At 46.4% G+C, this 26,153-nt stretch overlaps 1 protein-coding gene across 5 annotated transcripts in view; it reads left to right on the top strand.

The window, feature by feature from the left end:
• SPTBN1 (spectrin beta, non-erythrocytic 1) overlaps nucleotides 1-26,153 on the top strand; it is a 195,903-nt gene that overhangs the window by 129,785 nt on the left and 39,965 nt on the right. For all 5 annotated transcript variants that reach the window (XM_035001552.1, XM_035001553.1, XM_035001550.1 and 2 more), the window contains 14 exons: nucleotides 4,193-4,366; nucleotides 8,061-8,152; nucleotides 9,319-9,399; nucleotides 9,790-9,905; nucleotides 13,155-13,267; nucleotides 14,074-14,261; nucleotides 15,321-15,438; nucleotides 16,570-16,728; nucleotides 17,370-17,672; nucleotides 19,487-19,640; nucleotides 20,310-21,180; nucleotides 21,279-21,416; nucleotides 22,247-23,003; nucleotides 23,891-24,093. In XM_035001552.1, coding sequence (XP_034857443.1) covers nucleotides 4,193-4,366; nucleotides 8,061-8,152; nucleotides 9,319-9,399; nucleotides 9,790-9,905; nucleotides 13,155-13,267; nucleotides 14,074-14,261; nucleotides 15,321-15,438; nucleotides 16,570-16,728; nucleotides 17,370-17,672; nucleotides 19,487-19,640; nucleotides 20,310-21,180; nucleotides 21,279-21,416; nucleotides 22,247-23,003; nucleotides 23,891-24,093 — 3,467 coding nt within the window. The remainder of the gene's footprint in view (nucleotides 1-4,192; nucleotides 4,367-8,060; nucleotides 8,153-9,318; nucleotides 9,400-9,789; nucleotides 9,906-13,154; nucleotides 13,268-14,073; nucleotides 14,262-15,320; nucleotides 15,439-16,569; nucleotides 16,729-17,369; nucleotides 17,673-19,486; nucleotides 19,641-20,309; nucleotides 21,181-21,278; nucleotides 21,417-22,246; nucleotides 23,004-23,890; nucleotides 24,094-26,153) is intronic.

The raw sequence follows: 26,153 nt of genomic DNA, 5'->3' as shown, positions 1-26,153 counted from the left end.
TCTTTAGCCCTGTAATTTCCACTCCTCCTTTGGAGTCTAAAAAAAGATGGGCCTGGGGTGAGGCCTAGGATAGAGCTGTGCTTGATAAAGACTTGGGACTAGAAGGGGCCTTGGGAAGGGAAACAGGAAAAGTGCCTACAAGAGCAGGGAAGCTCGTTAAAATGATTTAAAGAAGGATCCGTAAAAATGGGCATTTCCTCAGAGGAACCGTTCTCCTGCTGCCCCCACAACGGCCACTTGTTTCTGTGTCTCACGCGGGTCTGGGGTCGATCCTGTCTCCACGGGAATGGCATTTCAGGCCGCCCCATCAGAAGTGACCTCCAGGACAGAAAGGCACACGTTGCGGTAGGGACACACCAGCGTCCTGGTGGAAATTTGGCAATAATTAATGGAGGCAAGACAGGGAACGCTCCTTTTCTTGGCAGAATCAGCCGCTCTTGGGGCGCGGCCTCAAGAAAGTGTATTACTGAGGACTGCACCGCTCCCCCTAATTCCATTGTGTTCAGTTTTCTCCATTGTTATCTCTCTTTTCCTTTTAAGAGGTTGGAAGTTTAGTAATATAAAAATAGCACTTAAAAAAAAAAAAAATGAAACCTATCTGCCAGATGGGAACTGAGTCTGCTTCCTTTCACGTGGAAATGTGCACCACTCCGGGTTCTTGGTATAGCAGGAAGGGAATGAGCTTTGGAATCCTTGCGGCATGGATTACTCCCATCTGTCTAAGCCCGTGTCTTCTCCTCGTGAAGTGGTAATTATTCTATGGTGTTACTGTGAGGATTAAATGTGATGACCGTCATTAACCACCTCACAAAGAGGTTAACGTAGTTGCTCAGTCAGTGACAGCTGAGAATGTTTAGATCTTGGGAGCTCTGCTGTTTTAATGACCATTGTGTTTCAAGGTACAGCTCTGTGAGATCAGTCATACTTCCTAAAATTAATTTCCCGTCATCATTGCTCCCTAAGCTTGCCCAGCTACTGTGCCCTAAAACAGGATAGAAGCGCTCCCTGAGGCAAACAGGAGACCTGGCAGCTGGTGTCTTGAATTTTACTCTTGCTTCTTACTCCCCGTCCTCCTGTGCCACCAGCGAATCATTTAACCTCACCGTGTCTTATTTACTCATTTGGCTTAGAAGGCGTGAATGGGCCACTGAAGATGAGTGAGCTTCGAGGGAGATGAAATGTGGGGAAGTGTTTGAGAAACGTGAGGGTGGTAAAGGGACTGAGGTGATAAAGCACGTGTACTAACTGTTTCTGTGCAGTACTTAGCCCAGTGTGAATTAGTAGCCACAGAGCAGTAATAATATTTAGAATGTCTGTAAATCATGTTTCTCAGACTTGTTTCCTAATAAGCTTTGAACTACTACAGAGCGCTTACTATGTATAGAAGCCCCAAGTTTCAAGGTTTGGGTATTTTCACACCCTTTCCCCTCCGTCGGGACACCACCGAACCACATTTTTCTCTACCACTTTTTCCTTTCATTCCAGTCCAGAATTTAATTTGCGGTGTCGGGATTAAAAGAGTGGTATTATCATCATCACTGTTTGGAGACTGTTTCTCCTGATTTTGAGCTGGCCTTTCAGTTGAAGTATGTCAACTTCTCAGGCTCTTAGTGGGAAAATTCTGTCTAGAGCCTAAATATTTCCTGTTGTCTCCAGAGAGGTGTATTATATCTAAACACGGGGAGAGGTGGGAGTCCCCTTTTTTTTGTTATAAGTAGAATTGTCAGGAGGAAAAGACTTGAGGTACCCTTCGCTGGTAGAGAGACATTTTGTGTGTTTGAGAATGCTGTAATGATAAGTTTACCATTCATTTATGTAACTGCCCTTTGAGATAATTGTTGGTATTCTAACCAGTTTATGGGTAAACAGTTGAGAAGTAAGGCTCTGATTTGCTAGAAAGTGGTGGAATTGTAACTTAAATATAGGCTTTTCAACAGCACAGTTGTTGTCCTCTGTGTCGAATTGTCCAACAGAAGCATATTGCATAGAGCTGGTTTGCTCGTGTTTGATGACTGAAAAGATAAAAGGCTGTGAGCAGTAGGGAAATTTTAGGGAAAGGGAGTTCCTCTCCCCCCCACACCCCAATCTTGGATTGATTTGGGGGAGAATTATAAAAAAGAGGAGTGGTTCCTGAAAGTTTTCCTTTTTTTTTTTTTTCCTGCCTTTTGGAAGTTCATGAGGTTTGTTTGTTAACCATTTGAAGGAGTCTGATCATTTACCTGAAGAGGTTTGTCTAAAATTTTTTTTTTTTTCCAGTTCCTTCCTGTGTCTCATGCCCTGGTGTTTCCAAGGGCTGGTGCTTTTCAGGGACTTGAGTTGCATCTGGGTCTGCAGTGAACCATCCATAGCTCATTGGGCATGGCCAGTCGCATCCACTGGCGTCCCTGTGATGTGGCATTAGACCTTGTCAACCTGCAGGGAAATGGACCTTTATCACCATCCTGCCCCACTCACACCTTGTACCCACATGGATGTGGAAAGGAACATAGGTTCCCCTGAGATTTTGTAGAGAGAGAATAGATAGAGGCTTGGAGAAAGGTCTTGTGCGTTTGCGATTGAGGTTTTCAAGATCAAGTCTGAAGGAACAGTGGTTATACCTGATGGAGCCTGGGAAGATACCAACAGCCCCCAGTCTACTTCCTGTTCCCCTCCTCCTTAGCCCCTTCTGATTCCATCCACACTGTTTCTCTCACACTCAGTTAGGAATGACCTTTGCTGCCCCCCTTCGAGTCACACTTGACTTTGTGCTACAGTTAGTAGAAAGGCCTAGTGCTCATTGCTCTGCAGGCCTTGGCACCAGGACACTTTGGGTTTGAAACAGCACGTGTCGGTGGACCCGTCTCCTTAGTTAGGTGCACTTGGTCATTGAAAAGAGATGAGAGGGGCGCCTGGGTGGCTCAGTTGGTTGAGCGACTGCCTTCGGCTCAGGTCATGATCCTGGAGTCCCGGGATCGAGTCCCGCATCGGGCTCCCTGCTCAGCAGGGAGTCTGCTTCTCCCTCTGACCCTCACCCCTCTCATGCTCTCTCTCTCATTCTCTCTCTCAAATAAATAAATAAAATCTTAAAAAAAAAATTTTTTTTTTAAATTGATAAATTGGACTTCACCACAATTAAAATCTTTTGTTCGTTAAAAGATATCATTAAGGGGGAGCCTGGGTGGCTCAGATGGTTAAGCGTCTGCCTTCGGCTCAGGTCATGATCCTGGAGTCCTGGGATCGAGTCCCGCATCGGGCTCCCTGCTCGGCGGGGAGTCTGCTTCTCCCTCTGACCCTCCTCCCTCTCATGCTCTCTGTCTCTCATTCTCTCTCTCTCAAATAAATAAATAAAATCTTTAAAAAATAAAAAAAAGAAAAGAAAAGAGATGAGAGGGAAAGGCCCTGGGAGAGCCGGGAGCAGCGTCAGCCTGAGGTGCAGCCCGGACTAGTGGGGGCTGTGCTGGGAAATGGGTAGGAGGAAAGGACAGAGCCAGGCGGTGGAGGTATGAGCTTGCTCTAGACCCAGTAGATGACGGAGACCCACGGAGAATTTCCTGGGTGTGTGCCCTGATCTTTTGCTTCATTTATTCAGAGCTGCTTCGATTGGATAGAACTGGGTAAAAGGAAGAGACATTGGGGTATTCAGATTACACTGCTCTGATACTGTCTTTTCCTTCATCCTTCTCAGTCACACCCTTTCTCTCGACCCTCCGCATCACCCTCATGAACTGCCACTTGGAAATTCTCCTCCTTTGGTAGTGTGTCCCCTTTTCATTTTGAGCCAGCCTTAGGAAACAACCCAGACCTGCAAGGAGCAAACCTATTTTTATGTTTAAAGCAGCCAGAAAGTCCTCGGGCGTGTTGCCATGCATCTGCAGAAAACTGTCAGGGGGCAGCGTAGCTCTGAAGTCCTTTAGGGAGACTGGGTTCCTTTCTCTCTAACCTTCCAGCCTCTGTGCTCATTTGTAACCCGTGTCCTTGCAGGATTAAACAAACCTCTGAAGAGGGATCACCGTCCCTTCAGTAAACTTTGCTCTTGTAAGGATGTTAGGTAAATACTGTCCTTGTACTGAGCGAGCACACACGTTTTTGAATGTTTTGGTTTGGGTAGGGTAGCGCTGCATGAACGGGCACGTGCGAACTCTGGGCAGTAGCTCCCAGCTTGTGTCTGCCGTGTTAGATGATCTGTTTCCACCTTCTGCTCCCCTGTTTCTAGCCTAAACCCACCAAGGGACGAATGCGCATCCACTGTCTGGAGAATGTGGACAAGGCCCTTCAGTTCCTGAAGGAGCAGAGAGTCCATCTTGAGAACATGGGCTCCCATGACATCGTGGATGGGAACCACCGGCTGACCCTCGGCCTCATCTGGACCATCATCCTGCGCTTCCAGGTAAGGACACTTGGCCCCAGGATTCTCCCCATTGCAGAGGAACCAGGAAGACCAGGTTGAAATGGCATCCCAGAGTCAGGGGTGCAGAGCCGTGTGTCGCATTCAGCCGCCATCGGCACGTGGCAGCTACCACATCCTCCCTCAGTTTTGCCAGCCCCTGAAAAGTTCTCTCGTCAGATAAGGGGGTTTCTGGGCTGCATCCCTGCCTGCCACTCTAAACACCTGGTGTCTGCCCCTGAGCTTTTCAGGAGCAAAGATACAGAGACGTGGTTGACGCTAGGTTACTGGCATTAGGCTGACTGAACTTCACCAGGTTGTAGCACGTATCCTGGAGTATTTTTAGGAGAAGCTGGGTGGGCTCCATTTTCATTTTCTCATTTTCCTTTGGATGTGAGGAAGCAGTTTTCAGGGGAAATGTGCAGAAGCCTTATGCTTGTGTGAATTGATGACAATTTTATGGGTTTGTTATACCCGAGGGGAAGGCTCCAAGTATAGAAGTACTCTAAGCCAGAAGGTACTCTCAAGGTCATTCTAATTTCTTCACTTTGTGAGGAAAGGGAGGGGCCTTATCCAGGATTACAGGGCCGGTCAGGGCTACAGCGCTTGCTTCTAACCCTTTAAGAGAGAGCTCAGAATTCCAGTCCTGTGGAGCACCTCTGGCCGGGTCACTGGCTCTTTCTCCAGGCAGGGCTTCCTGCTCCCGCTTTGCAGCTAGAATTGAAATGCCGGAAACACTTCTTACCAAAGCGTCAGGTTACTCTGCAAACAGATGTCCTAACAGTCCTGTCTCCTGGGTGGCTCTGTTCTCTCTGCCTTTCCTTCCTGTTCCACGCCTTTGATAGAAAGTCTGATTGATTTTTCTGGCAAAATAAAAATCTCACCAAAAAAGGGCAGAAGCAGAAATCACGTTATAGCTCTCTTTGTATTCTTCGTAAAACTCTGAAATCAGCCTGTAACCAGTCGTTTTCTTTCTCATTTCCCCAGGGAGTGGGTTTGAGTTAACAGTGTTCTGGGTGTGTATGTGGGAGGAGGGGTAGGAGCTGAAACAGAGCTGTCCGAAGAAACTCCCTCAATGGGTGGTTCCCAAGCCTTGTGATCCTCTGAGGCCTTGGGAAAGCTTTTTACTAATTCAGATTCTCTGGATCACAGCCCCAGTGATTCCCAGTAAGTAGTTCTGAAGAGGGAACCACTGCTGAAGATGAAATCGTGAATGGAGTTAATTACAACAATCAGTGACTCAGTTTTGCAAACAGACCTCTCATGTAGGTTTCTGTCAGTTCCTAAATGATTTGAAAATGGAGTCAATACCATTAAATTCATTAATTATAGCTCTCATTCTTAGGCCAACAGAAGTGGAATTAGTAGGACCTTCCTTTAGCTTCACCTCAATTTTGTAGAGTATAAAGTTCTCTTTCTCTTGCCTTTGGCCTGTAGTGATCAGAGCGTGGAAGGGCATCCTGATGGTGGCCACTCTTCACATCGGGTCATTGCCCGTTGGTGAGCCGGCACACGCAGCCCTTTCCAGGATTCTCAGCATGAACTGGGTTGAGTCATGGACTAATTAGCTTCCTGACAGCTTGCCTTTTTCTGTAATTGAACTTGTAAATGCTGATATGAACTTTCTCTTTCCTTTAAGGCAAGAAATCTAGGAAGACCTAGATGTCACTGCATGGCCTGCAGTGTGGGTGTCTTATGTGACCTAGTTTCCTCCATCTAGCAGCTGTATTAAATCAGTACCCATTCCACAAATAGGTATTGATTCTGTATCGGCCAAGGCCCAGCTCACTTTCTGCTTCCTCTGTGAAGCTTCTCCACATTCCACAGAGATCTCTCTTTCCCCCAACTCCTGAATATACAGCCTTGTTTACATTCCCAGTGCGCACGTGTGTGTGTGCACACACGCGTGTCCAGAGCTCTCAGGACCTGCCCTGCCCTGTCTGTGCATAGCAGATATCCATTAAATACTAATGATGACATATAGGTTTCATTCTGTTGTCCATTTAAGAGAGAGTAAAGGATGTTGTGAGAAACTGGAAAGAAAGTCTTGCTTCCTGTAAATACTTTCAGAAGGATAGACTGTGTTTCTAAACGACCGAGTTTGAAAATAGATTCCCTTCTTCACACACAAGCATGAGAAGGTCGACAGGGGTTAATGTGTAGAATTCTACCTGCCTTTCCCGATGAGTCTGTGTCTTACCCCTTGAATAAGGTTATTCTTTCACATTTACTTTCTCCACAAGAACTACTGATCCTAATAGTAGAGTTTGGAGTTTATGCAGACTCATACTTCACATGCTTAGCATAGTTTAAAAAGGGTAATTTTCTTAGAAGTATAATTATTACAATTTCTAGGGGTTTTTCCTAGTTGAAAGTTCCTAACTTTTTAATCTTGTATTTATATATTATCCTTCTATCTCTTTTCCAGAAAGAATTCTGGGGCATGTCTTTAGATTAAATAGGAAGACCCATGACGGACCAGGGCAGGGAAGCTTGGAATAGTTGGAGCTAAAAGATGACGGGCGGCCTTCTAGGCCAACACCATCCCCGTCCCACACTGTAGTATTATAGGCAAGAACCTAAGGGCAGAGGGGTATTTAGAGCATTTGTCTAAAATCACATAACTGGTAGGGCAGTAACATTTACGGGTTCCTCGTTAGGAGCTCAGCACTTCATGTTCTTGCTCCGCGTAAGTGCACAGCAGCGTGGTGAGACAGCCGTTGTTGCTGTTGCCGTTCTTCAGGTGGGAAGCTGCAGAGCTGGCCCGGGGACACACAGGTTTTAGACCCAGGCAGGCTGACATTGGTGCCAGTAGACCAGGCTCTGTGTATAATACTGATTTTATGCTCTCCATGTGTGGCTTATGAATGCAGACTGTCTTAGTCCATTCGGGCTGCTATAACAAAACACCATAGACAAGGTAGCTTACAAACAATAGAAATTCATTTCCCACAGTTCTGGAGGCTAAGTCTGAGATTAAGCCAGCATGGTCTGGTAAGGCCCTATTCTGGCTTGTGAACTTGTCACTGGGCCCTCACGTGGTGGAAGATACTAAGGATCTCTCTGGAGCCCTTTTTTTTTTTTTAATAAGGCACTAGTCCTGTTCATGAGGATCCTACCCTTTGCTAGGCCCCACCTCCTAATACCATTACCTTTGGGAGTTAGGATTTGAACATAAGAGTTGGGGAGAGCCACAGACACTCAGACTATAGCACCGACCATGGAAGCCCACATGTGCATGTTTTCTCTGAGAATTTGGGTCTGCTTTTAGGAAAAGGTATATATGCTGTCCTCATCAAAGAGGAACATGCACCTTAGTGTGAAAAACATTTGGTTCTAAAAAACTGAACCGAAGATTCTTCTGGGGTCTGGCGAGGTCCAGGGTGTTCACAGTGAGCACTTGTAGTTGGGAAGATGGACTCTTTTGAGGTTAGAAGTGACCCCTAATGGGGGGGGTTCTGGGACGGCGTGCAGGTAAGTACTCTTCACTTCCTTCCTATCTGTGTGCAAAGTGGAAAACCTGGTTGGTGTTGCGGTGAGGTGAACCTTGAAGAAAGCAGATTTCTTTGGCACAGTAGACAGTCTGCGCAGCTGGGCTGTGATCTGAAGCTTACTCTTCGTGTATGTGTAGAACGGTTCTTCAGTGGCTGTTCCTCGCAGCTGAGCCATGTCTTCGTCTTCTGTTTGTCAATCTTAGATCCAAGACATCAGTGTAGAGACTGAAGACAACAAGGAGAAGAAATCTGCCAAGGACGCATTACTGTTGTGGTGCCAAATGAAGACAGCGGGGTGAGTCTGAACCCCCCGGGGGCCCCGGGCCACTGCAGCCACCTCTCTGCGGCGCTGACGGCCGTCTCCTCCACTGCTTCCATCAAGAAGGCTCGTTAACTCGCAAGCAGCTGATGGCTGATATTGCAGCTAGCTCACAGCACGAGAGGAGTTTCCCTCTCTATCAGGGAAGCTCCAGAGAGCAGTATATGTTGTATTTTAAAACCCTGAAACCATGTTGAAGAATCACGTCCACAGTACTTTAAAAAAGCAGTTGGGGGTGTTCTCCTCCTCTTAATTTTTGCTGCTTTGGGGAAGCTTTGTGCAGTCAACTTAAGAGTAGTCTTTATACATTACCTGTGTTGGTTTTCCTTCCTTTTATTCTTCCTTTGAAGTTTTAGTGAAATTACTTTTTAGAGAACTGCATCTGTTCTGTTACTGAAATTGTTAGGTCTCGTGGTACTTAGAAACGATTTCCTACCAGGGTAACTAGAGAGTTACTTAGAATTACTTTGAGGACAGTTGTAGCTTGTAATGGACGTGATTAATGGTAAGTATGGAGCTCATAAAGAGGGTATTCCTAATAAGGGGATCAACTTAGTTAGAAGCCTTTAATCAGCCAGAGATACAAAGTCTGTAAATGGCATAGAATAGCTGAGTGAATAGGGGTAGGTCTCAAATAGAGGGAAGTTTTTCAGGGAGATACTTGGTTTATAAAACTTTATTTAATTCAGTGATCTCAGAAAGAAAGCTGAGTGTCTCATGAATAGATAATCACAGCTGCTTGCTGTCTCCCCAGAATTCAGATCTCAGTGACTGCAGGGTCCTGGTATCTTTGCTGGCAGAGGGGAAAGCCAGTGGAGGCAAAGAGGTCTCAGAGGTCTCTGGGGGTTGTGGTCACTTTTTCCTTTGTAACCATGGTGTTTTAAATTTAAGACTCCGTTCACATCTTTTGTCCGGATTGACTTACCAAGAAAGAAAAGCCACGTGGATATGTATTTTATTTTTATTTTCTAGAAAGCTGAAGTTGAAGCAGTATTTCTTCTGACTTGATTGTCCTTTTGATATTCATTGCCTCACATTTTAATAGTACTTACAAGCTTTTTCTTAAACACTGCATTTCGCAAAACTGTAAATCTTTATTTGGTAACTCTGTTGCCTTTTCTCTTATGCTTTGTCTTTGTTAGGTACCCGAACGTCAACATTCACAATTTCACCACGAGCTGGAGGGACGGCATGGCCTTCAACGCACTGATACACAAACACCGGTAAGTCACATCCTCAGAAATCATACTGACAGTTTTGGGGTAGAATGTTGACATTTTTCTGCCCACATCTGGGTGACTTTTGACCCTCATATCCATTGCCTTAGATGTTGCGCCTCGGTGGGAATTCCTGCATTCCATGTGAGGAAAATGTGAGAGAGTATGTAAATTCTCCCAGACAAACAAGTTTGCTCATTATCTTCAGCTCTCTTAATAAACTTTGAAGTGTTTGTTCAAAAATCAGGTTTCATTGTTTGATGATTAAATAATAATAGAGAGTTTTAGCCTGCTAAGGGGTAGTTTCTACCATTTTTGGAGTAATGATCATGTCGCATTGGTCATATGTGTTCTTAAGCCATGGTTTTTGTCATGTTCCACTCTTGTTCTGCATAGGCCTGACCTGATAGATTTTGACAAACTAAAGAAATCCAATGCACACTACAATCTGCAGAATGCGTTCAACCTGGCAGAGCAGCACCTTGGCCTCACTAAACTGTTGGATCCAGAAGGTAAGGACTGGAGAGATGAAAGGTGGGACTTTTAGCATCTCTAATATATTGTGAGGGGCTAGTAGAAAATCTGCTGTCAGTTTATTTGTGCAGTGTGCTTTGGGAATTATTCCAGGAAGAGGAGCTTAATTTTGGTGTGGGAATTACTTGAGGATTTGTGCAAAGGATTATATTTGAAAAGGCCTTGAAAGACAAGTATGATTTAAACGTGTTGGAAAGGAGAGGGCTTGCTAGGCAGACGCACTTGCATGAGCAGAGATGCAGAACCAGGAGCAAGGAAGGTGTGTTTGGGGACTAACAGTTCATTGGGAGTGGTGTTTAGAGCAATAATAGAATTACCACTGGAAAGGTGGGTAGGGGCCCTATTTTTAGAGGTTATTCATCAGTCATTGAAAGTTCTTAGCAGTGATGCTCAATGAAGGGAACCTGCTATAGACTCTCAGTGAATGCTTTTTGACTGACATTCGTCCCAAGGTGGCAAGCAGCCTTGGGATGAATGCGTACAGACGGGGTGGGGTGGGGGGCTTGTAGGAGGCTGCGCAGTGTTTGCTTTGAGCAAGAAGAGCTTAAGTGAGGAAGGTGCGTCAGGAAGCGGGAACGTGTGGGTGGAAGAAGGGTTAGGACTCACAGTCTCTTCTTAGGGCTGACTGCCTAGAGGCAGAGCATCCACGCCCTGCCCGGAACTGCTCCCTCTACTCGGAGTCCGTGCAGCAGGACCCCAGAGACTGACTGCAGGTGCCATGGAGCTGACCTGTGTGGGGCATTCCCTCAGGTTGTAGCTCCCTTACTTAACAAAATCCTAATTCCAGGCTTTTAGCAGGAGCTGTCATAGGCACTTTTTCTTACTTTGAAAAAGCATTTGAAATATAAGAGGATTTGTTTGTAGTACTGGAGCTTTTTAGATCGCAGCTCTTAGCTGTGAGCAAATACTAGAGAGAGAAAACTGTGAGTGAAAGTTTAAACTTCTTATAAATATAGAACAGGAAGTTTAACTCCCCACGGGCAGATCGAGGTCATGAGGCTGCCAAGCAGGCTTGCTATTTCCCAATGCATTAGATTCACTGATATGTTCACTATACAGGAAGCGGAGATAAAATTATCTTTGTGCTAACCCATTAAATGATTTCTTAATATAAACAAAACTAAAATTCCTTGGGCTGTGATTAATCTTCTTAACCCCTGTTTTAACTATGGGAAGACATTCTTTCTCAGCCATAGCTCTTTGTGCTAAATAACCTTTTTTTTTTTTTAATAACTTTCTCATTAGTTAATCTTTCTAATCACTTCCCAATATGAAAAACGGGATATATGTTCCCCAGATCACAAGACAAGGAGCTAAAAAAAGGCAGTGATGTCACTTATCTTGTGGTTTTGATCTTGATTATTTGTCCTTAGCTATTGTTAGTTGTCCAGTGCCCCAGAGAGCATCAGCTGAGATACAGTTGCAGACAAGTTACAAAACCACAAGGTTTTTGCCTGCTCACATCTTCCCAATTATGTAGACATTTTGTGTTTATTAAATTGCATACAGGACCAGCATTTTTCTTCTTTTTCTTTTTCTTTTTTTTGGGGGGGGGTGGGCCTTCCTCCATTTCTCTCTCCTTGGGGCCTACTTGGATGGGGCCGAGCAGATGCAGAGTTGGCTACAAGGACTACTAGGGTGGAAACAGTAGCTGCTGTTCTGGTCCCCACTGCCATAGGCTGCCTCGGTGACATTGGGCAGGGAGCTTCCCAGCCCTGTGCCCTAGTGTTCTTGTCTTTAAGAGAGACGATACTGCCTCACACAGGGCTGCCAGGAAGATAGAAGGCACACATGTGAATGCATTTTGAAAAATAACCTGATTATCAATTAAGAGTCATCCTCTGTATTCTCTTTTCTGTCTGTCCCAAGTTAAGCGTGTCACCCAATATTGCCATACCTCAAACTCCTGGCATCTTTATACATTTACTGGTTCCCTTAGTGAATACTTACTGACGACCCCCTTTATGCAAGACAACACACCAGGAATTTGAGAGGTGGAACAGCACAGGGCTTCCCCAGACACAAGGTTCGTACCCTTGGGGACGTAGTCTTGTAAAACAAAGAAAATATGGGTAAGCAAATTATAGTACCTGGCAGAGAGTAGACTGTTGACCCATGCAAACAGAGTCTTCAAGGGAACGGAGGAGAGAGACAGTAATTCTGGCTATAGGGTTTGGAAACAGCTGTGTTGGAGCAATAACTTTTCAGGTGGACCCTTGAAGGATAGGAAGAAGGGGATGGGGTGGGCAAGGACCTTTTAGGCAAAGGGAAATTGTGAGTAAAGTGAAGGAATATTGGGAATTGTGGAGTGTGTATGGGGAATGTTGAATAGTCCAGTTTGGCTCAGATTGTGCCTGAGAAGAAATAGTAGGCTCTAGAATTAGAAGTGTCACAACAGTGGTTGGCTCTTAATAGGGAGCCTGATACTCAGTGGTTGGAAGGAAGGGAAGGAAAGTTAAGGCAAATTCTAGAGGATTAAGGGGCTTAGACTTGATTTTTTGTAGATTGTAGGGCACTTCTGAATAATTTTGAGCTAGGAGAAAGTGTGTTTGCAGCCTTGCTTCTGGAAGATCAACCAGGGGCAGTGTGTAAAGTGCATTGGGTAGTAGCAGAACCCAGTGAGGAAGCCCTTGCTTCAGGTCTGCTTATGCAACCATGAGAGTCTGAACCATGAATGACAATAAAGATTCCATAGATAGGATCATCTGGACTTGGATTTGGTGACTAACTGAATACCAGGTAACAACAAGATAAGGATGTCCAAAGACTCAGTGACTGAAAGCAGTTCTGGTGGCATCCGCAGAAATGAGGTTACAAGAAGCACAAGCCCAGTTTGGGAGTGGACGTGGGTAGGGAGATGAGCATGCCTGGCGAGTAGCCACATCGTGAAGAATTCTCGCTGAATTCTTCTGTAGTCCTCATTTTTCTCCACTAGTTTTCTTCTTGGTAGCTTGGGATCCTGGAGGGGAAGGATCGTGTCTCTTAAGACTTTATGTCCCATTGCAGTAGTTAGAAGGCATTTATGAACATTCTTATCATAAAAGAGTCGGTGAGATGGTTTCATCCTCTTTAGCCTTATAATTAATGCACTGATGGCAGAACTTTCAAATACAAACATTGAAGACACTGGCCTGTTTCAGTGTTGAACAGTTGTTCTGGGTTGTTCCTGCAGCCCGGGTGGTTGCGCCACGAGCAGAGTACTGAACAAAACCTTCTCCGGGTTACAGATATCAGTGTGGACCACCCTGATGAGAAGTCCATTATCACTTATGTGGTGACCTATTACCACTACTTCTCTAAGATGAAGGCCTTGGCTGTTGAAGGAAAACGAATTGGAAAGGTGAGTTCACACCAGTTTTATAAGTTGTGAGACATGATTAGCGTTCACATCTTAATGTACTGCCACTGAGCGCCTTGTTCTCCCCATGCGCTGATGAGTTGAGCCGGTGGCAGTGTGTGGTGGGCACCCCAAGATGCAGGGAAGTAGGCAGAAGCCTCTTCATCCCTGAGAGTGACGGGAGGTAGGAGCAGCAGCTACAGTATTTAGGGAGAGATTTGAGGGGCATCTCAGACCCAGAGACACATCTCCCCTCAACCTTATCAGAAAACAGGGCATTGGAAATCTGATGAGTTGGCTGATGTCGTGGGTGTGAAATCCTACTTATCCAGGTGAAAAGGCCCCACTGTTACGCTTTTTTATTTTTCATTTGGCTGATGTTCACCTGCCATGTATTTCAGAACACCTCAGACCAGATGATACCGTCTTCTTAATGCAAGGAGAATGGAAAATTCATGGGCACTCATGGGATGGGGCCAGGCAAAACAGAGCCCTTTTTGTTTTTCTAGGAATTCTGGAGCTGTGGCAGCAGGAGTCATTCTGAATCTTAAACCCTGTGCCTGGGGGTTGGGAGGTTACAGAACCAATTACACTTGGGTTAAGCTGTCATCATTGCTCACAAGTAATAGCTGCAGTCTGAGTGCCTATTAACACATAGTTCCTCGAGTTTAAAATGCTTATGTCAGAGTAGCCTAGAACTGTTTCACAGCCAGTCATTAAGTGTGCATGTGCTCTATAGGGTTATAAGCCTGTTTCCCTTACTTGGCAGTATGATCTTACTGTTCGGTTTTTCTAACTCTTGTTTACAGGTGCTTGACAATGCTATTGAAACAGAAAAAATGATTGAAAAATATGAGTCACTTGCCTCTGACCTTCTGGAGTGGATTGAACAAACCATCATTATCCTGAACAATCGCAAATTTGCCAATTCTCTGGTTGGGGTTCAACAACAGCTTCAGGCATTCAACACTTACCGCACTGTGGAGAAACCGCCCAAGTAAGATGCAGATGGGAATGCATTACCGTTCGTGTGGGCAGACAGATGATGGCGGCCTCAGACCCCTGTTTTCTGACTTAGGTGACCTCATCTCGTATGAGTGCCTCTCACCAGGGGTCTGTCTTACTCCTTTTTATCTGACCCTGAGTGGCTGAGCTGTGTTACAAACCACACCCTCTGTGAGCCCTTCCCAGTAGTTTGTGCCCCTGGTATCTAGATACTGATACGTGAGAATCCTAAGAGATGGTACAGGTCTCCAGTCCCTTTTCCTAGACTCTTATGCCTGATGTGTTTCAGAATTCCTTACGCTCTGGATTTTAGAGAAGTAGCTGAGTACATGTATATTGTTTATTATAAGCCTCACAGTGGACCTGAAACAGTAACCCATTGTCAGGCCTACTAATAAGCCTGTAGCAAAGTGTGTAACTACAATGCGTTGAATACAGACAGACAATAAGTAGTTTTATATCTGTCTGTTCAGATCAGTTTTTGCTGTCCCCCAAATTGATTTTTGACTTCTTTTTGAAAATTCTAATTGTCAAATAAGGATTATGGACCTTATCCCTTCTTAGAGTTTGAAAGTCATTCCTCCTTTTTCTGTAACCCAGCTCAGTTGTGAATTCCTTGCTGCGGTCTCTGAAAGCCATTGAAAGTTACACTAGGTAGTCGTTTGAAGTAATTCTTGCTGAATGTATTCAGCTGTGCTCTCTGAATGAAGTCCATCATCCAGGATGTATAGTCTAAACCTTGAATGAAGTGATTAATAAAAGAGTGGTATTGTGTTCCCCCAAATACAAATCTCAGTAGCAGCAACGAACCAACCCCACCAAAATTCCACAGTTGGGTGCATTTTGCGGTCTGTAATACGCAAAAACTAATGCACTGTTTTCTCTAACATGAGTACCACATAAATCAGACCAGAGATAAATGGCTTTTAAAATTGTATGGCTGTGTGAAAGGTTTTTTTCTCCAAAAGCAAATGAATTTTTCCCCTTGAAGGAACATGTGTGTGTGTGTGTGTGTGTGTGTATATATATATATTTTTCCCCCTGTACTTAGGTTTACTGAGAAGGGGAACTTGGAAGTGCTGCTTTTTACTATTCAGAGCAAGATGAGGGCCAACAATCAGAAGGTCTACATGCCCCGGGAGGGCAAGCTCATCTCTGACATTAACAAGGTAAAGCCCATCCATCTGGTCCTGTGTGGGCCTTGACCTGTAGGCTTCATGTTCTAAATCTTGATTGCTAAGAGGGCAGTCTGAAAGTGTCCGTCCCGGCCTGCTGAACTGATGAGTGACAGCAGTGCCTCGGGTTTTACAGGGGGTCAAGCAAATACTTGTGGTGGGTTGGTCTGTCGGAGTTTTGGGAGGGAATGTTAGATTTTATCAAACCAGTCTTGGTTCATTCTCTTTACCCTGTTACTCTTCATCTGTCCAAGGCAGTTGACTCTAGCATCTTTAAGTTGCAGAAGGGAGAACTTGAAACCATATTTCATGTATCTGGAATCTCTAGAGGTTAGGGCTTAGGACTTTGGCTGTTTCTATCAGAGAGGCTGTCCAGCAGTTTCCATTTCGGTCTGTTTTGTCTGTAATTATAGAATTTCACAGTGGGCATTATTTCCAGGTAGAAATTTGAAGAATCTAGAATGTGGTCAGTTTTATACATTTAGATTATTTTAAGTGGAATTTTCTTAATGTAAGCTATATTTCATAAAAATTAATTTGCTGTGAACATTAGGTGAGGATTTTGAACAAAATGCCCAGATGTGTGAATTAAAAACAAATAGCTCAAAAAAAAGGGGGTGGGGGTGCCTGGCTGGCTCAGTTGGTGGAGTGTGCTACTCTTGATCTTGGGGTCATGAGTTTGAGCCCCACATTGGGCAGAGAGATTACTTAAATAAATAAAATGTTGCAAAGAAACAAGTGTCTCAGGATGGGGTGAATAAGAGATTCGTAATATGATTTCTTTCTGAGAAATCATTTATCTTTTTTATGTGATCAGATCTGTTGAAGGTAATTACTGTTTCCTCTCAAAGTAAGAGATTAATAGTTTAGTTATATTGCTCCTTATCTACACTGTTTTGTTTTCCAAATATAACGCAGGACTTTTAGATATAGCTAGAGCGTTCCCATGAGGCTAAACTGAGAGAAAACGATTTATTTTCTCAAGGCTTAGGAGTCCATGGGGGTGGAAACGGGATGTCCCTTTTACGGAGTTCTCAGGTCTTACTGAGAAGTACTAGCTGTTGACTGTAGCCAAGGAAAGTTCCTTGAACGTTGCAGGAAACTGTTCCCTTTTTGCCTCTGTAGGCCTGGGAAAGACTGGAAAAAGCGGAACACGAGCGAGAACTGGCTCTGCGGAACGAGCTCATCAGACAGGAGAAACTGGAACAGCTCGCCCGCAGATTTGACCGCAAGGCAGCTATGAGGGAGACCTGGCTGAGCGAAAACCAGCGTCTGGTGTCTCAGGTTCTGCTCTAGACCTCATTCGGGGACTTGCTCTCCCGGGGTCATCTAGAAACGTAGACCATCCCCGAGGGCTGCAGGACAGCTGCTTATCGACACCCACTGTTCTAAAGTAACTCGAGTCCTCTTACTCACTTCCCATGAAGAGGATGTTTATCATTTCTGATGTACTTGGTCTTCTGTTTATCTAACTTTCCATAGATTTGGAAGCAGCTCAAGCAGAGTTTGTTTAGAGCCAGTGAGTGAGTGTGAACTCACATTTATATAATTTTTAGAGATTTCTCTTACCTTTCATCTTTGACAGTTGGACTGGTCATGAAATAAGTAAAAGTGACTTTGCCTTCTCCTTGGGTTCGCACAAACTGTCACCTGCTCCAGTCACATAAGCATAAGATGCTAGATACAAGCTTGCACCCCTCTGTAAAATGAGAAGTTGCTGATTTGCTTTGGGGAGGGCATCTTAGCTCTAACAGGGAGTTTCAAGTGTCCTAGGGAAGGCAGAGACCAGCAGCTGGTGGGGCTCAAGTCATTGTGGCTTTAGGACCACCAGAGATTGTGTTCGAGATTCAACTTCTGTCTCTGTTCCAGTTGGATGGCTTTTTTATTTTCTGTGTGGTTTTTCTTTTGCCCCCATTTCTCTATAGGACAACTTTGGTTTTGACCTTCCTGCAGTCGAAGCCGCCACAAAAAAGCACGAGGCCATTGAGACAGACATTGCCGCGTACGAGGAACGCGTGCAGGCTGTGGTCGCTGTGGCCAGGGAGCTCGAGGCAGAGAACTACCATGACATCAAGCGCATCACAGCAAGGAAAGACAATGTCATCCGGCTCTGGGAGTACCTACTGGAGTTGCTGAAGGCCCGGAGGCAGCGTCTCGAGATGAACCTAGGGTTGCAAAAGATATTCCAGGAAATGCTCTACATTATGGACTGGATGGACGAAATGAAGGTAGAACTTGAGTGAAAGGAGGCCAGAGCTTATCCAGCGGGACCTCTCTTTCCTGGCACCCCCCCCCCCCCCCCGACCACACAGCGTCCAGTGTGCCCTAACTGCCCGCTCTGTAAAGCCAAAGGGGGCCACATTCGCTGTGGGAAAATTGTTAGTTCAGGAGTTAAATGGGATGTGAGGTGTGAAAAAGTTGCGTTGAAAACCTGTTCCGTAGCTACAGGTCTGCTACAGTGATTTAGATTTAATTTAGATCTATTCCAGCATAGGGAATCAATCAAATTATGGTTTTCTGTGTTTTTAGCTCTTGAGAGTTGAGCTAGTTTTCCATGTCATTGATCTGTGTGTGAGTGGCTCTAGTTGGGGGAGGAGCCCAGGAAGGTAATGTGGGCAGATGGGAGAGGGCTAGGCAGTGTGGGGCGGAGTGGGGGTCGGGAACCGGGCAACCCCAGTTCACATTGTCAGTGCTGGAGCCGTGTAGTCTCCTTGAGCCTCCTTTCTCCGTTTTTAAGTTGAGATCGCACTGACCACCTCCCTCATTCGGTTACAGCAGGATGAAGTGTGGGAATAGTGTACACGTCATAGGTCAGGGTTGGCTGGAAATGGCTGCCCAAGCCACTTTGTGTTTCCCCTTCCTTAATTGACAGCCCAGAGCAGAGACTTCCAAGCTTTCCTCCTGCCCAGGAAGAGACCTGCCATTGTGCCAAGTCCCTGTGCCCGTTTGTGTTCTCTGCTGCGGGCCGTCGAAGGCTCATCCATGTCAAGCAGTCCCCCAGCTGGAAGGCATTTAGCTCCGTAGCTGGAGCAGAACAGGGCAGTTTGTAGACAGTACAGCGAAGCCCCCTTTGTCTCAGCGTGCTGTGTTCCCAAGCTCGACCTTATGCAAGAGATTGCTTCCTGGGATATAAGCCCTCGTCTTTTACTTAACCTCTTGAGCCGTTCCTGGCAGAGGGATAGGGTCACCTTGTCCCATCAGTTTGCCCTCTTATTGTCCCAGTTTTACGATGTTCTCAAGTATGGTCTGTGTTGACCTTTCAAAGTAGAAATGTTCATAAAATCTAGCAGGGAGGCGCTTCTCATCTTATAAATCATGTTGTACATTAAAGTTCAGGTTTTGGGCCAGAGACTTCCCTCAGAAGTAGGAGTGAAGTAGAAATTCCATCTGGAGAGGAAGTCAGATGAGGCCCCCACATTGGGCTGATGGAAGGAAGAAAAGAAAGTGTTAGTGGACTCAAACTTAAACCAAAGGAATTGCTCAGGCCCTATTAAGCAGGAAGCCACCTGACCCTGTTTTTACTTGGTTAAGGATGTAGTTTGTAAGCTTTCAACTAGATTCTTCTCCCACTGACAATGTGAGTATTACCAAGGCACACCAGTAAGCTTTTAACCGAGGAAAACATCCATGGAAGGCGTCAGCAACTTCTGGGGGATTTCTTTTAACTTTGAAATAACTACAACGTTTCTCTCTTCTCTTCTGGAATATTGTTGCTGTGGCGGTTTCTTCTTCGAGCCCCAGTTCACACGTCCTACCGCTTCCCCGCTCCCTTTTTTTCTATTCACTTCTTAGTGTGTTTTTGACCTGCTTATTCCAGGGTAGATGATCTTCAGTTTCTTATGTCTCTCCTTATGCAGGCTTTCGGGTTAGTTTGGCTTTGTTCCGATATGCTTGTCGTTCTGCTCCCCTAGAAGATGCAGGGAGGATGGCTGGCTGGAGAGGGTGTGGTGTGGTTCCTGGCTCACAGCTTGTCCAGAGAGTACAAGACATCGAAGCTGAGGTTGTCTGCACAGATGTGCCCTCTGTTTTCTCTGGTGCACAGGTGCTGTTACTGTCTCAAGACTATGGCAAACACTTGCTTGGTGTGGAAGACCTGTTACAGAAGCACGCCCTGGTCGAAGCGGACATTGGCATCCAGGCAGAGCGGGTGAGAGGTGTCAATGCTTCTGCCCAGAAGTTTGCAACAGACGGGGAAGGTAAGGATGGACTGTTGGCAGACCTTAACTTCTCTGCCACCAGAGATCCATCTCTATAGAAGTAGATAAGTTGTCTGTGGCAGTGGGGTTTTTGAAGTTACCATGCCGTTGTAGGTTCCCAGTGAGTTTGTCATGGGTACACAAGATGCAGTAGGGTGGCCTTCTGGATACTTTAACTCTGTCAGGCTTTTCTGAAATGGACATATATTTCCATTAAATACTCAAGTACTGCTTGGTTTTGAGTGGTGATATTTGGCAATCAGGCTTTGCCTAGACCACACTCGATGCATACCAGCACCCTGGTGTGGCTGCTCAAACATCTCCTGGCTTTCACATCTGGTCGTACATACCCTTGTTTAAAGGATCTTTGGAAGGATTTGGTTGTGTTCCTTATATTTGAGAAACAATTAATTGCAGCTGACCTTTTTTTATGATTTATGTGCTTCTTTGGTTCATAAATGATCACTTTGCACTTGGGGCGAAAAATAACACTTAACATTGCCCTGCACCCACCCACCCACCTCCAGTCAAGGCCCTGGGAGGTTCTCCATTGCCTTATAACACGGCCCTGCACCAAGAATGGAACTGGTAATCTGGTGGTGAGAAAATGGGTGTAACTCACTACTTGCAAACTGCCGGACTCCCACATCACTTCCTTGCATTAAACAGGTTACAAGCCCTGCGACCCTCAGGTGATCCGAGACCGCGTGGCCCACATGGAGTTCTGTTACCAAGAACTCTGCCAGCTGGCAGCTGAACGCAGGGCTCGTCTGGAAGAGTCCCGCCGCCTCTGGAAGTTCTTTTGGGAGATGGCAGAAGAGGAGGGCTGGATACGGGAGAAGGAGAAGATCCTGTCCTCCGACGATTACGGGAAGGACCTGACCAGTGTCATGCGCCTGCTCAGCAAGCACCGGGCATTCGAGGATGAGATGAGCGGCCGCAGCGGCCACTTTGAACAGGCCATCAAGGAAGGTGAAGACATGATCACGGAGGAGCACTTCGGGTCAGAGAAGATCCGAGAGAGGATCCTTTACATCCGGGAGCAGTGGGCCAACCTGGAGCAGCTCTCGGCCATTCGGAAGAAGCGCCTAGAGGAGGCCTCGCTGCTGCACCAGTTCCAGGCGGATGCCGACGACATCGACGCTTGGATGCTGGACATCCTCAAGATCGTCTCCAGCAATGACGTGGGCCACGATGAGTACTCCACACAGTCTCTGGTCAAGAAACACAAGGACGTGGCAGAGGAGATCGCCAACTACAGGCCCACCATTGACACGCTGCACGAGCAGGCTGGTGCCCTCCCCCAGGAGCATGCCGAGTCTCCGGACGTGAGGGGCAGGCTGTCGGGCATTGAGGAACGGTACAAGGAGGTGGCGGAGCTGACGCGGCTGAGGAAGCAGGCGCTGCAGGACACCCTGGCCTTGTACAAGATGTTCAGTGAGGCTGACGCCTGTGAGCTCTGGATCGACGAGAAGGAGCTGTGGCTCAACAACATGCAGATCCCAGAGAAGCTGGAGGACCTGGAAGTCATCCAGCACAGGTGAGTGGGAGTGCTGCCGGGGGTGCCGGGGCCACCAGCCGCCCCTTGTTTCCGCCCATGACCAAGGAGGTGAGTACCCTGTTGAATTGCCTTTCCAGATTCGAGAGCCTTGAACCGGAAATGAATAACCAGGCTTCCCGGGTCGCCGTGGTGAACCAGATTGCACGGCAGCTCATGCACAGCGGCCACCCGAGTGAGAAGGAAATCAAAGCCCAGCAGGACAAACTCAACACGAGGTGAGTGTGCAGCCAGCGGTGTGCTGGCTCCCTGTGTGTCGGACCAGGGAGGGCGAGGTCACTGGCGGATCCTTGTCGGGAATTGCCCACACAGGGTCACTGATAATGTGACCCTGATGTCACAGCATTGGCATCTGCGTTTCAGCATACCCTGGTTTTGCAAGAAGTGTCTTTTGGGGTGATGTCATTCAAGGTAGCCTGGCCCCTGCCTGGCCCCACATCAGAAGTTAAGGTGTTAGTGTGAGACCTGTCCCCAGTGTGGAGGACCATGGCATCAAGGTGGCTCGTGATTTCTGGATATGATTTTGAGATGATTTCTGGAACAGAATTTTAACGTGTTTTAGATGTAATTGGCGAGTGGAAGTCTTGATTATCAAGTTAGACCTTTGTCCTGATGTTATCTTTCTGTTGGATAAACACATTTGAGTAGGTTATGGTGGCCTCGGTTCTGAAGGTGACTGTCAGGCGTTTGGGGTTTGGAAAATGTTCATTAGGTGCAGTTCAGAGATAAGTAAAATGCGCGTGGCAGAAATGCAGTTACGGAAAAGTAACTGACTCTGGGGGACAGATGTGCTGTCCACACTGGAGCTCCTTGAACAAGTGCCTCTTCATGTCTGGCTTTTTCCAGATTATATTGCGTCTCTGAGCTGTTGAGATGATAATTTGGTGTACATATACTGAGTGAGATGATTGTTCAAAAAGCATTTATTCTCATAGCAGAGATGGAGAGAAAACATGACCACTTTGACCTTGACTGTTACTGTCACCGTGTAGCCGTGAGCTGGCAGCCAGCCTCTGACACAGCTTTCTCCATGCCCTTGTGCTTACAGGTGGAGTCAGTTCCGGGAGCTGGTGGACAGGAAGAAGGACGCTCTTCTCTCTGCCCTGAGCATACAGAACTACCACCTTGAGTGCAATGAAACCAAATCCTGGATTCGAGAGAAGACCAAGGTCATCGAGTCCACCCAGGACCTGGGCAACGACCTAGCCGGGGTCATGGCCCTGCAGCGCAAGCTGACCGGCATGGAGCGGGACCTGGTGGCCATTGAGGCGAAGCTAAGCGACCTGCAGAAAGAGGCCGAGAAGCTCGAGTCCGAGCACCCCGACCAGGCTCAGGCCATCCTGTCTCGGCTGGCCGAGATCAGCGACGTGTGGGAGGAGATGAAGACCACCCTGAAAAACCGCGAGGCCTCCCTGGGAGAGGCCAGCAAGCTGCAGCAGTTCCTGCGGGACCTGGACGACTTCCAGTCCTGGCTCTCCCGGACTCAGACGGCCATCGCCTCTGAGGACATGCCCAACACCCTAACCGAGGCAGAGAAGCTCCTCACGCAGCATGAGAACATCAAAAACGAGATTGACAACTACGAGGAGGACTACCAGAAGATGAGGGACATGGGCGAGATGGTCACCCAGGGACAGACCGACGCCCAGTACATGTTTCTGCGGCAGCGTCTGCAGGCCCTGGACACTGGGTGGAATGAGCTCCACAAAATGTGGGAGAACAGGCAGAATCTCCTCTCCCAGTCACATGCCTACCAGCAGTTTCTTAGGGACACGAAGCAGGCCGAGGCCTTCCTTAACAACCAGGTACTGCTCCTCACTTGCCTTTGCTTCCTTCCTGGTACAGCAGGTCCTGCTTGCTCTTTGAAACTTTCTAGCCAGGCTGCTGGTTCAGAGCAGTCCTGTGTGGAAACAGAAGGATAATTGAGAGGCTTTTTACCCTCCAACTTCCAAGGCATTGAAACCTATCCCAAAGTAGGGATGGGAGCTGAAGGTTCCTGCGGGAGTGTCTTGCCCTGCAGAGTACCATTCTGTTTCAGCCACTCTCGGGGATCTCTTACGTTCATAGCATGTCCTCATAGTATCGCATTAGATTGGCAATATTCTGTAAGGCAGTAATCCAATTTGATGATTTGAAAAGTACAGTGAGGGGGGTTTTTTGTTTGATTGTTTTTTTTATTTTCTTGGGTTTTTCTTTTTTTCTTTTTTTTTTTTGGTGGAGGAACTAAGTGGTTCTGTCTTCCTTGCTCTAGAAGATTCAGGGACTTCACCCAATGACATAAGGCAGAAACTAGAGAAAGGAAACGGCTGAAGATGGTGGCCAACATCAGGGTTGTTAATCTCTTTCGAAGAGCGAGTTTGAAGAGTATGTTGCCACTGGGCAGTGGGCACATGAGAGGACCCTGGTGGCTGATGCATAAAGCACTGCTTGGTTTCCTCACTTTGGGAGAAAATTTAGCCATTTAACCAAGGAAATTTTGTTCCTTATGGGATCCCGCTAGGTTTTTTTCCCTCCCAACCTTTTGTTTTCTCGGATTCAGTAGATTGTTTAAGTATAATGGAGCAGGTGTTATGAAGTATGTGTTGCATGGAAACTTAGGACATAGGAAAGAGTGCTTTCATTATTTTGGAAACAAGTTGTATTTCATGATGTTTCATCCTGCTGTGGTTTTGGTTGTCTCTCTTTGAAAAAGGAGTACGTTTTGGCCCACACTGAAATGCCCACCACCTTGGAAGGAGCTGAAGCAGCTATTAAAAAACAAGAGGACTTCATGACCACCATGGATGCCAATGAGGAGAAAATCAACGCTGTTGTGGAGACGGGCCGGAGGCTGGTGAGCGATGGGAACATCAATTCAGATCGCATCCAGGAGAAGGTGGACTCCATCGATGACAGGTATGGCGCTCAGGCTCCTGAGGGAGTCTGGTACCCTGGGACTCCCAAGCCTCTGAGGCATTAGCCACAAGTCCTTGGGACTGTGGGTATAAATTACCCAGTGAGCAGGGTCTGGATAGCTGGCAAAATTTAATCTATCTACCACAGAAAATCAGTGAGCAGCACCTGGCTGCCTGGAAAGGTGGTTCTCATGGTCAGGCATGTATAGGTGTCCACAAAAGAACAGAAACCCTGAGAAGCCAAACTACTATTTAATCAAAGATTTGTAAGAGCCGTGATGCCAATTAGCAATAGGGTATAAGCCGTGCCCTTTGAGAGTTGAAGTGTGTAGCCTTGTCTCGTGACAGGGCCTCAAGAGCCTCACTTCCCCAGCTAAGCCCACGTTCACCTTCATCCACGCCAGACTCCTCTGAAGACTCTCAGGAGGGAGTAAGGAGAGACGGCGAGGTTTGCTTGTCCTGAGGACCTGGCAGAGCCACAAAGGAACATTATCAGGCCCTTCTCAGAAAATTGGCTGGGATAATGCTATAATAGGATTTTTTCCTGTTGAGAGAAAGGCCCCTTTCCTCTTCTGCCAAGGCATCGCTAAGATTTGGTGTTTTTATTTTTGTTTACTCATTTATTTGCAGTTATGATTTTCCTCCCTGCCTGAAGGCCAGTGTACTCTGTTTGTGTCATTCTCACCCTGCCTTGCCTGATACTAAAGTGGGAGCTCAGGACAGACCAAGGTTTGGATGCACCAGGATAGGCTGGTTCTGGTCTGGCCAGTTGCATCCTTTAGCCTGTCTGGGTCAGTCTCCAGCCTCTGTTCCACCCGATCTTCTGTGGTCCCAGTTTGGGCTGGATTTAAGGGCTCATTTTTAAACTGATATCATTGACAAACAGGCTTCTTTTCTGGCTTTCAAGTGCAGTGAAAAGGAAGAACTTTTTGCTGAGAATGTTTCCTTACTTACCATATCTGGGACCCTCGGCCTTATGAAGTTTTTATGATACGGAGTGAAAGGGGGAATTACTCTCCCTCCCCATGAAGACTGAGCTTTTGGCTTTAGCACTTCCAAGTCTGTCTTTTTCAACCGTACCTTTGAAGGGTGCTATCATGGAATAGGGTGTAACATATATTCTCATTTTGTATCTATTGCTCTTCAAACAACCACAAAAAAGAAAAATAAATCCACCAAACCCTTGAGTGAGTGTAAAAAACAAAGATTAGGCAAGGTATTGTTAACTTAGAGAAAAAGAATTTCCTTTTTTCCTAATGTTAAATCTCGAGTTATTTTGTCAGTACAGCACGTCATGCTCGTCTCTGTTAGACGCATATGTCTGGTTTCCTGAGGGCGGACTTGGCCGTTAGGGACGTGTGCTTCCAGGCAGGCATGCAGCTGCCTTGCGCTTTCCTGTGTGTGTTTATACGTCCCCTGGTGCTGCAGCTGTGAGGGGTTTTTGGAAGCAGGTGATATTGTCAAGACTGGAGACTCGTGGGTAGGAGAGAACGTTTCAGCAGCCCTCAGTTGTGGTTTAACCTTCCTTTTGCCCTTGACTTGGAGCCTGGGCTCCTGGGCTTCCAGAGCCTCCTTAGGATTTCTGTCTTGAAGAAGAAATGGAACATACTATCCATAAACAAAAGAAAGATGGAAGGGGGAGGGGGCTTTCCATTGATCGGCCCTCAGGATGACTACGTTTTCCTCAGCTCTTGTTCAACGAATTCTGGTTTCACTTTCATATCTCCAGAGGGGATCAGAAACTGATCCCAGAAGATACTTGTCTGTTATCAAAATACACAGCTGTGGGGCCACAAGCTAAGTAAATTGAATCTTCAGATCTAATCCCCTGTCCAGAAACATTCTGATGCTCTGGTAAAGCTATTTTCATAAAACGCAAAATCATTATAATGCGCTTACGTTCTGGAAATCTTGTCAATTACCACTGAGTTTTTTGAAATGAAAAAATACCAGAACAAAGACACTGGCTCTTAACAGATGTGGGTGGGGTGTGAGTGACCTTTAAAGTGCTCATGCCTGGGTGGAAAGGAGCCTGCTGTCCAAGCCGGCCCCAGGGAGTGC

This window comes from Mirounga leonina, unplaced genomic scaffold, assembly GCF_011800145.1.
Source record: "Mirounga leonina isolate KUSES-001 unplaced genomic scaffold, KU_Mleo_1.0 Mir_125, whole genome shotgun sequence".
In the NCBI taxonomy this organism is placed as follows: domain Eukaryota; kingdom Metazoa; phylum Chordata; class Mammalia; order Carnivora; family Phocidae; genus Mirounga; species Mirounga leonina.
This window is presented reverse-complemented; position numbering and strand designations above follow the sequence as displayed.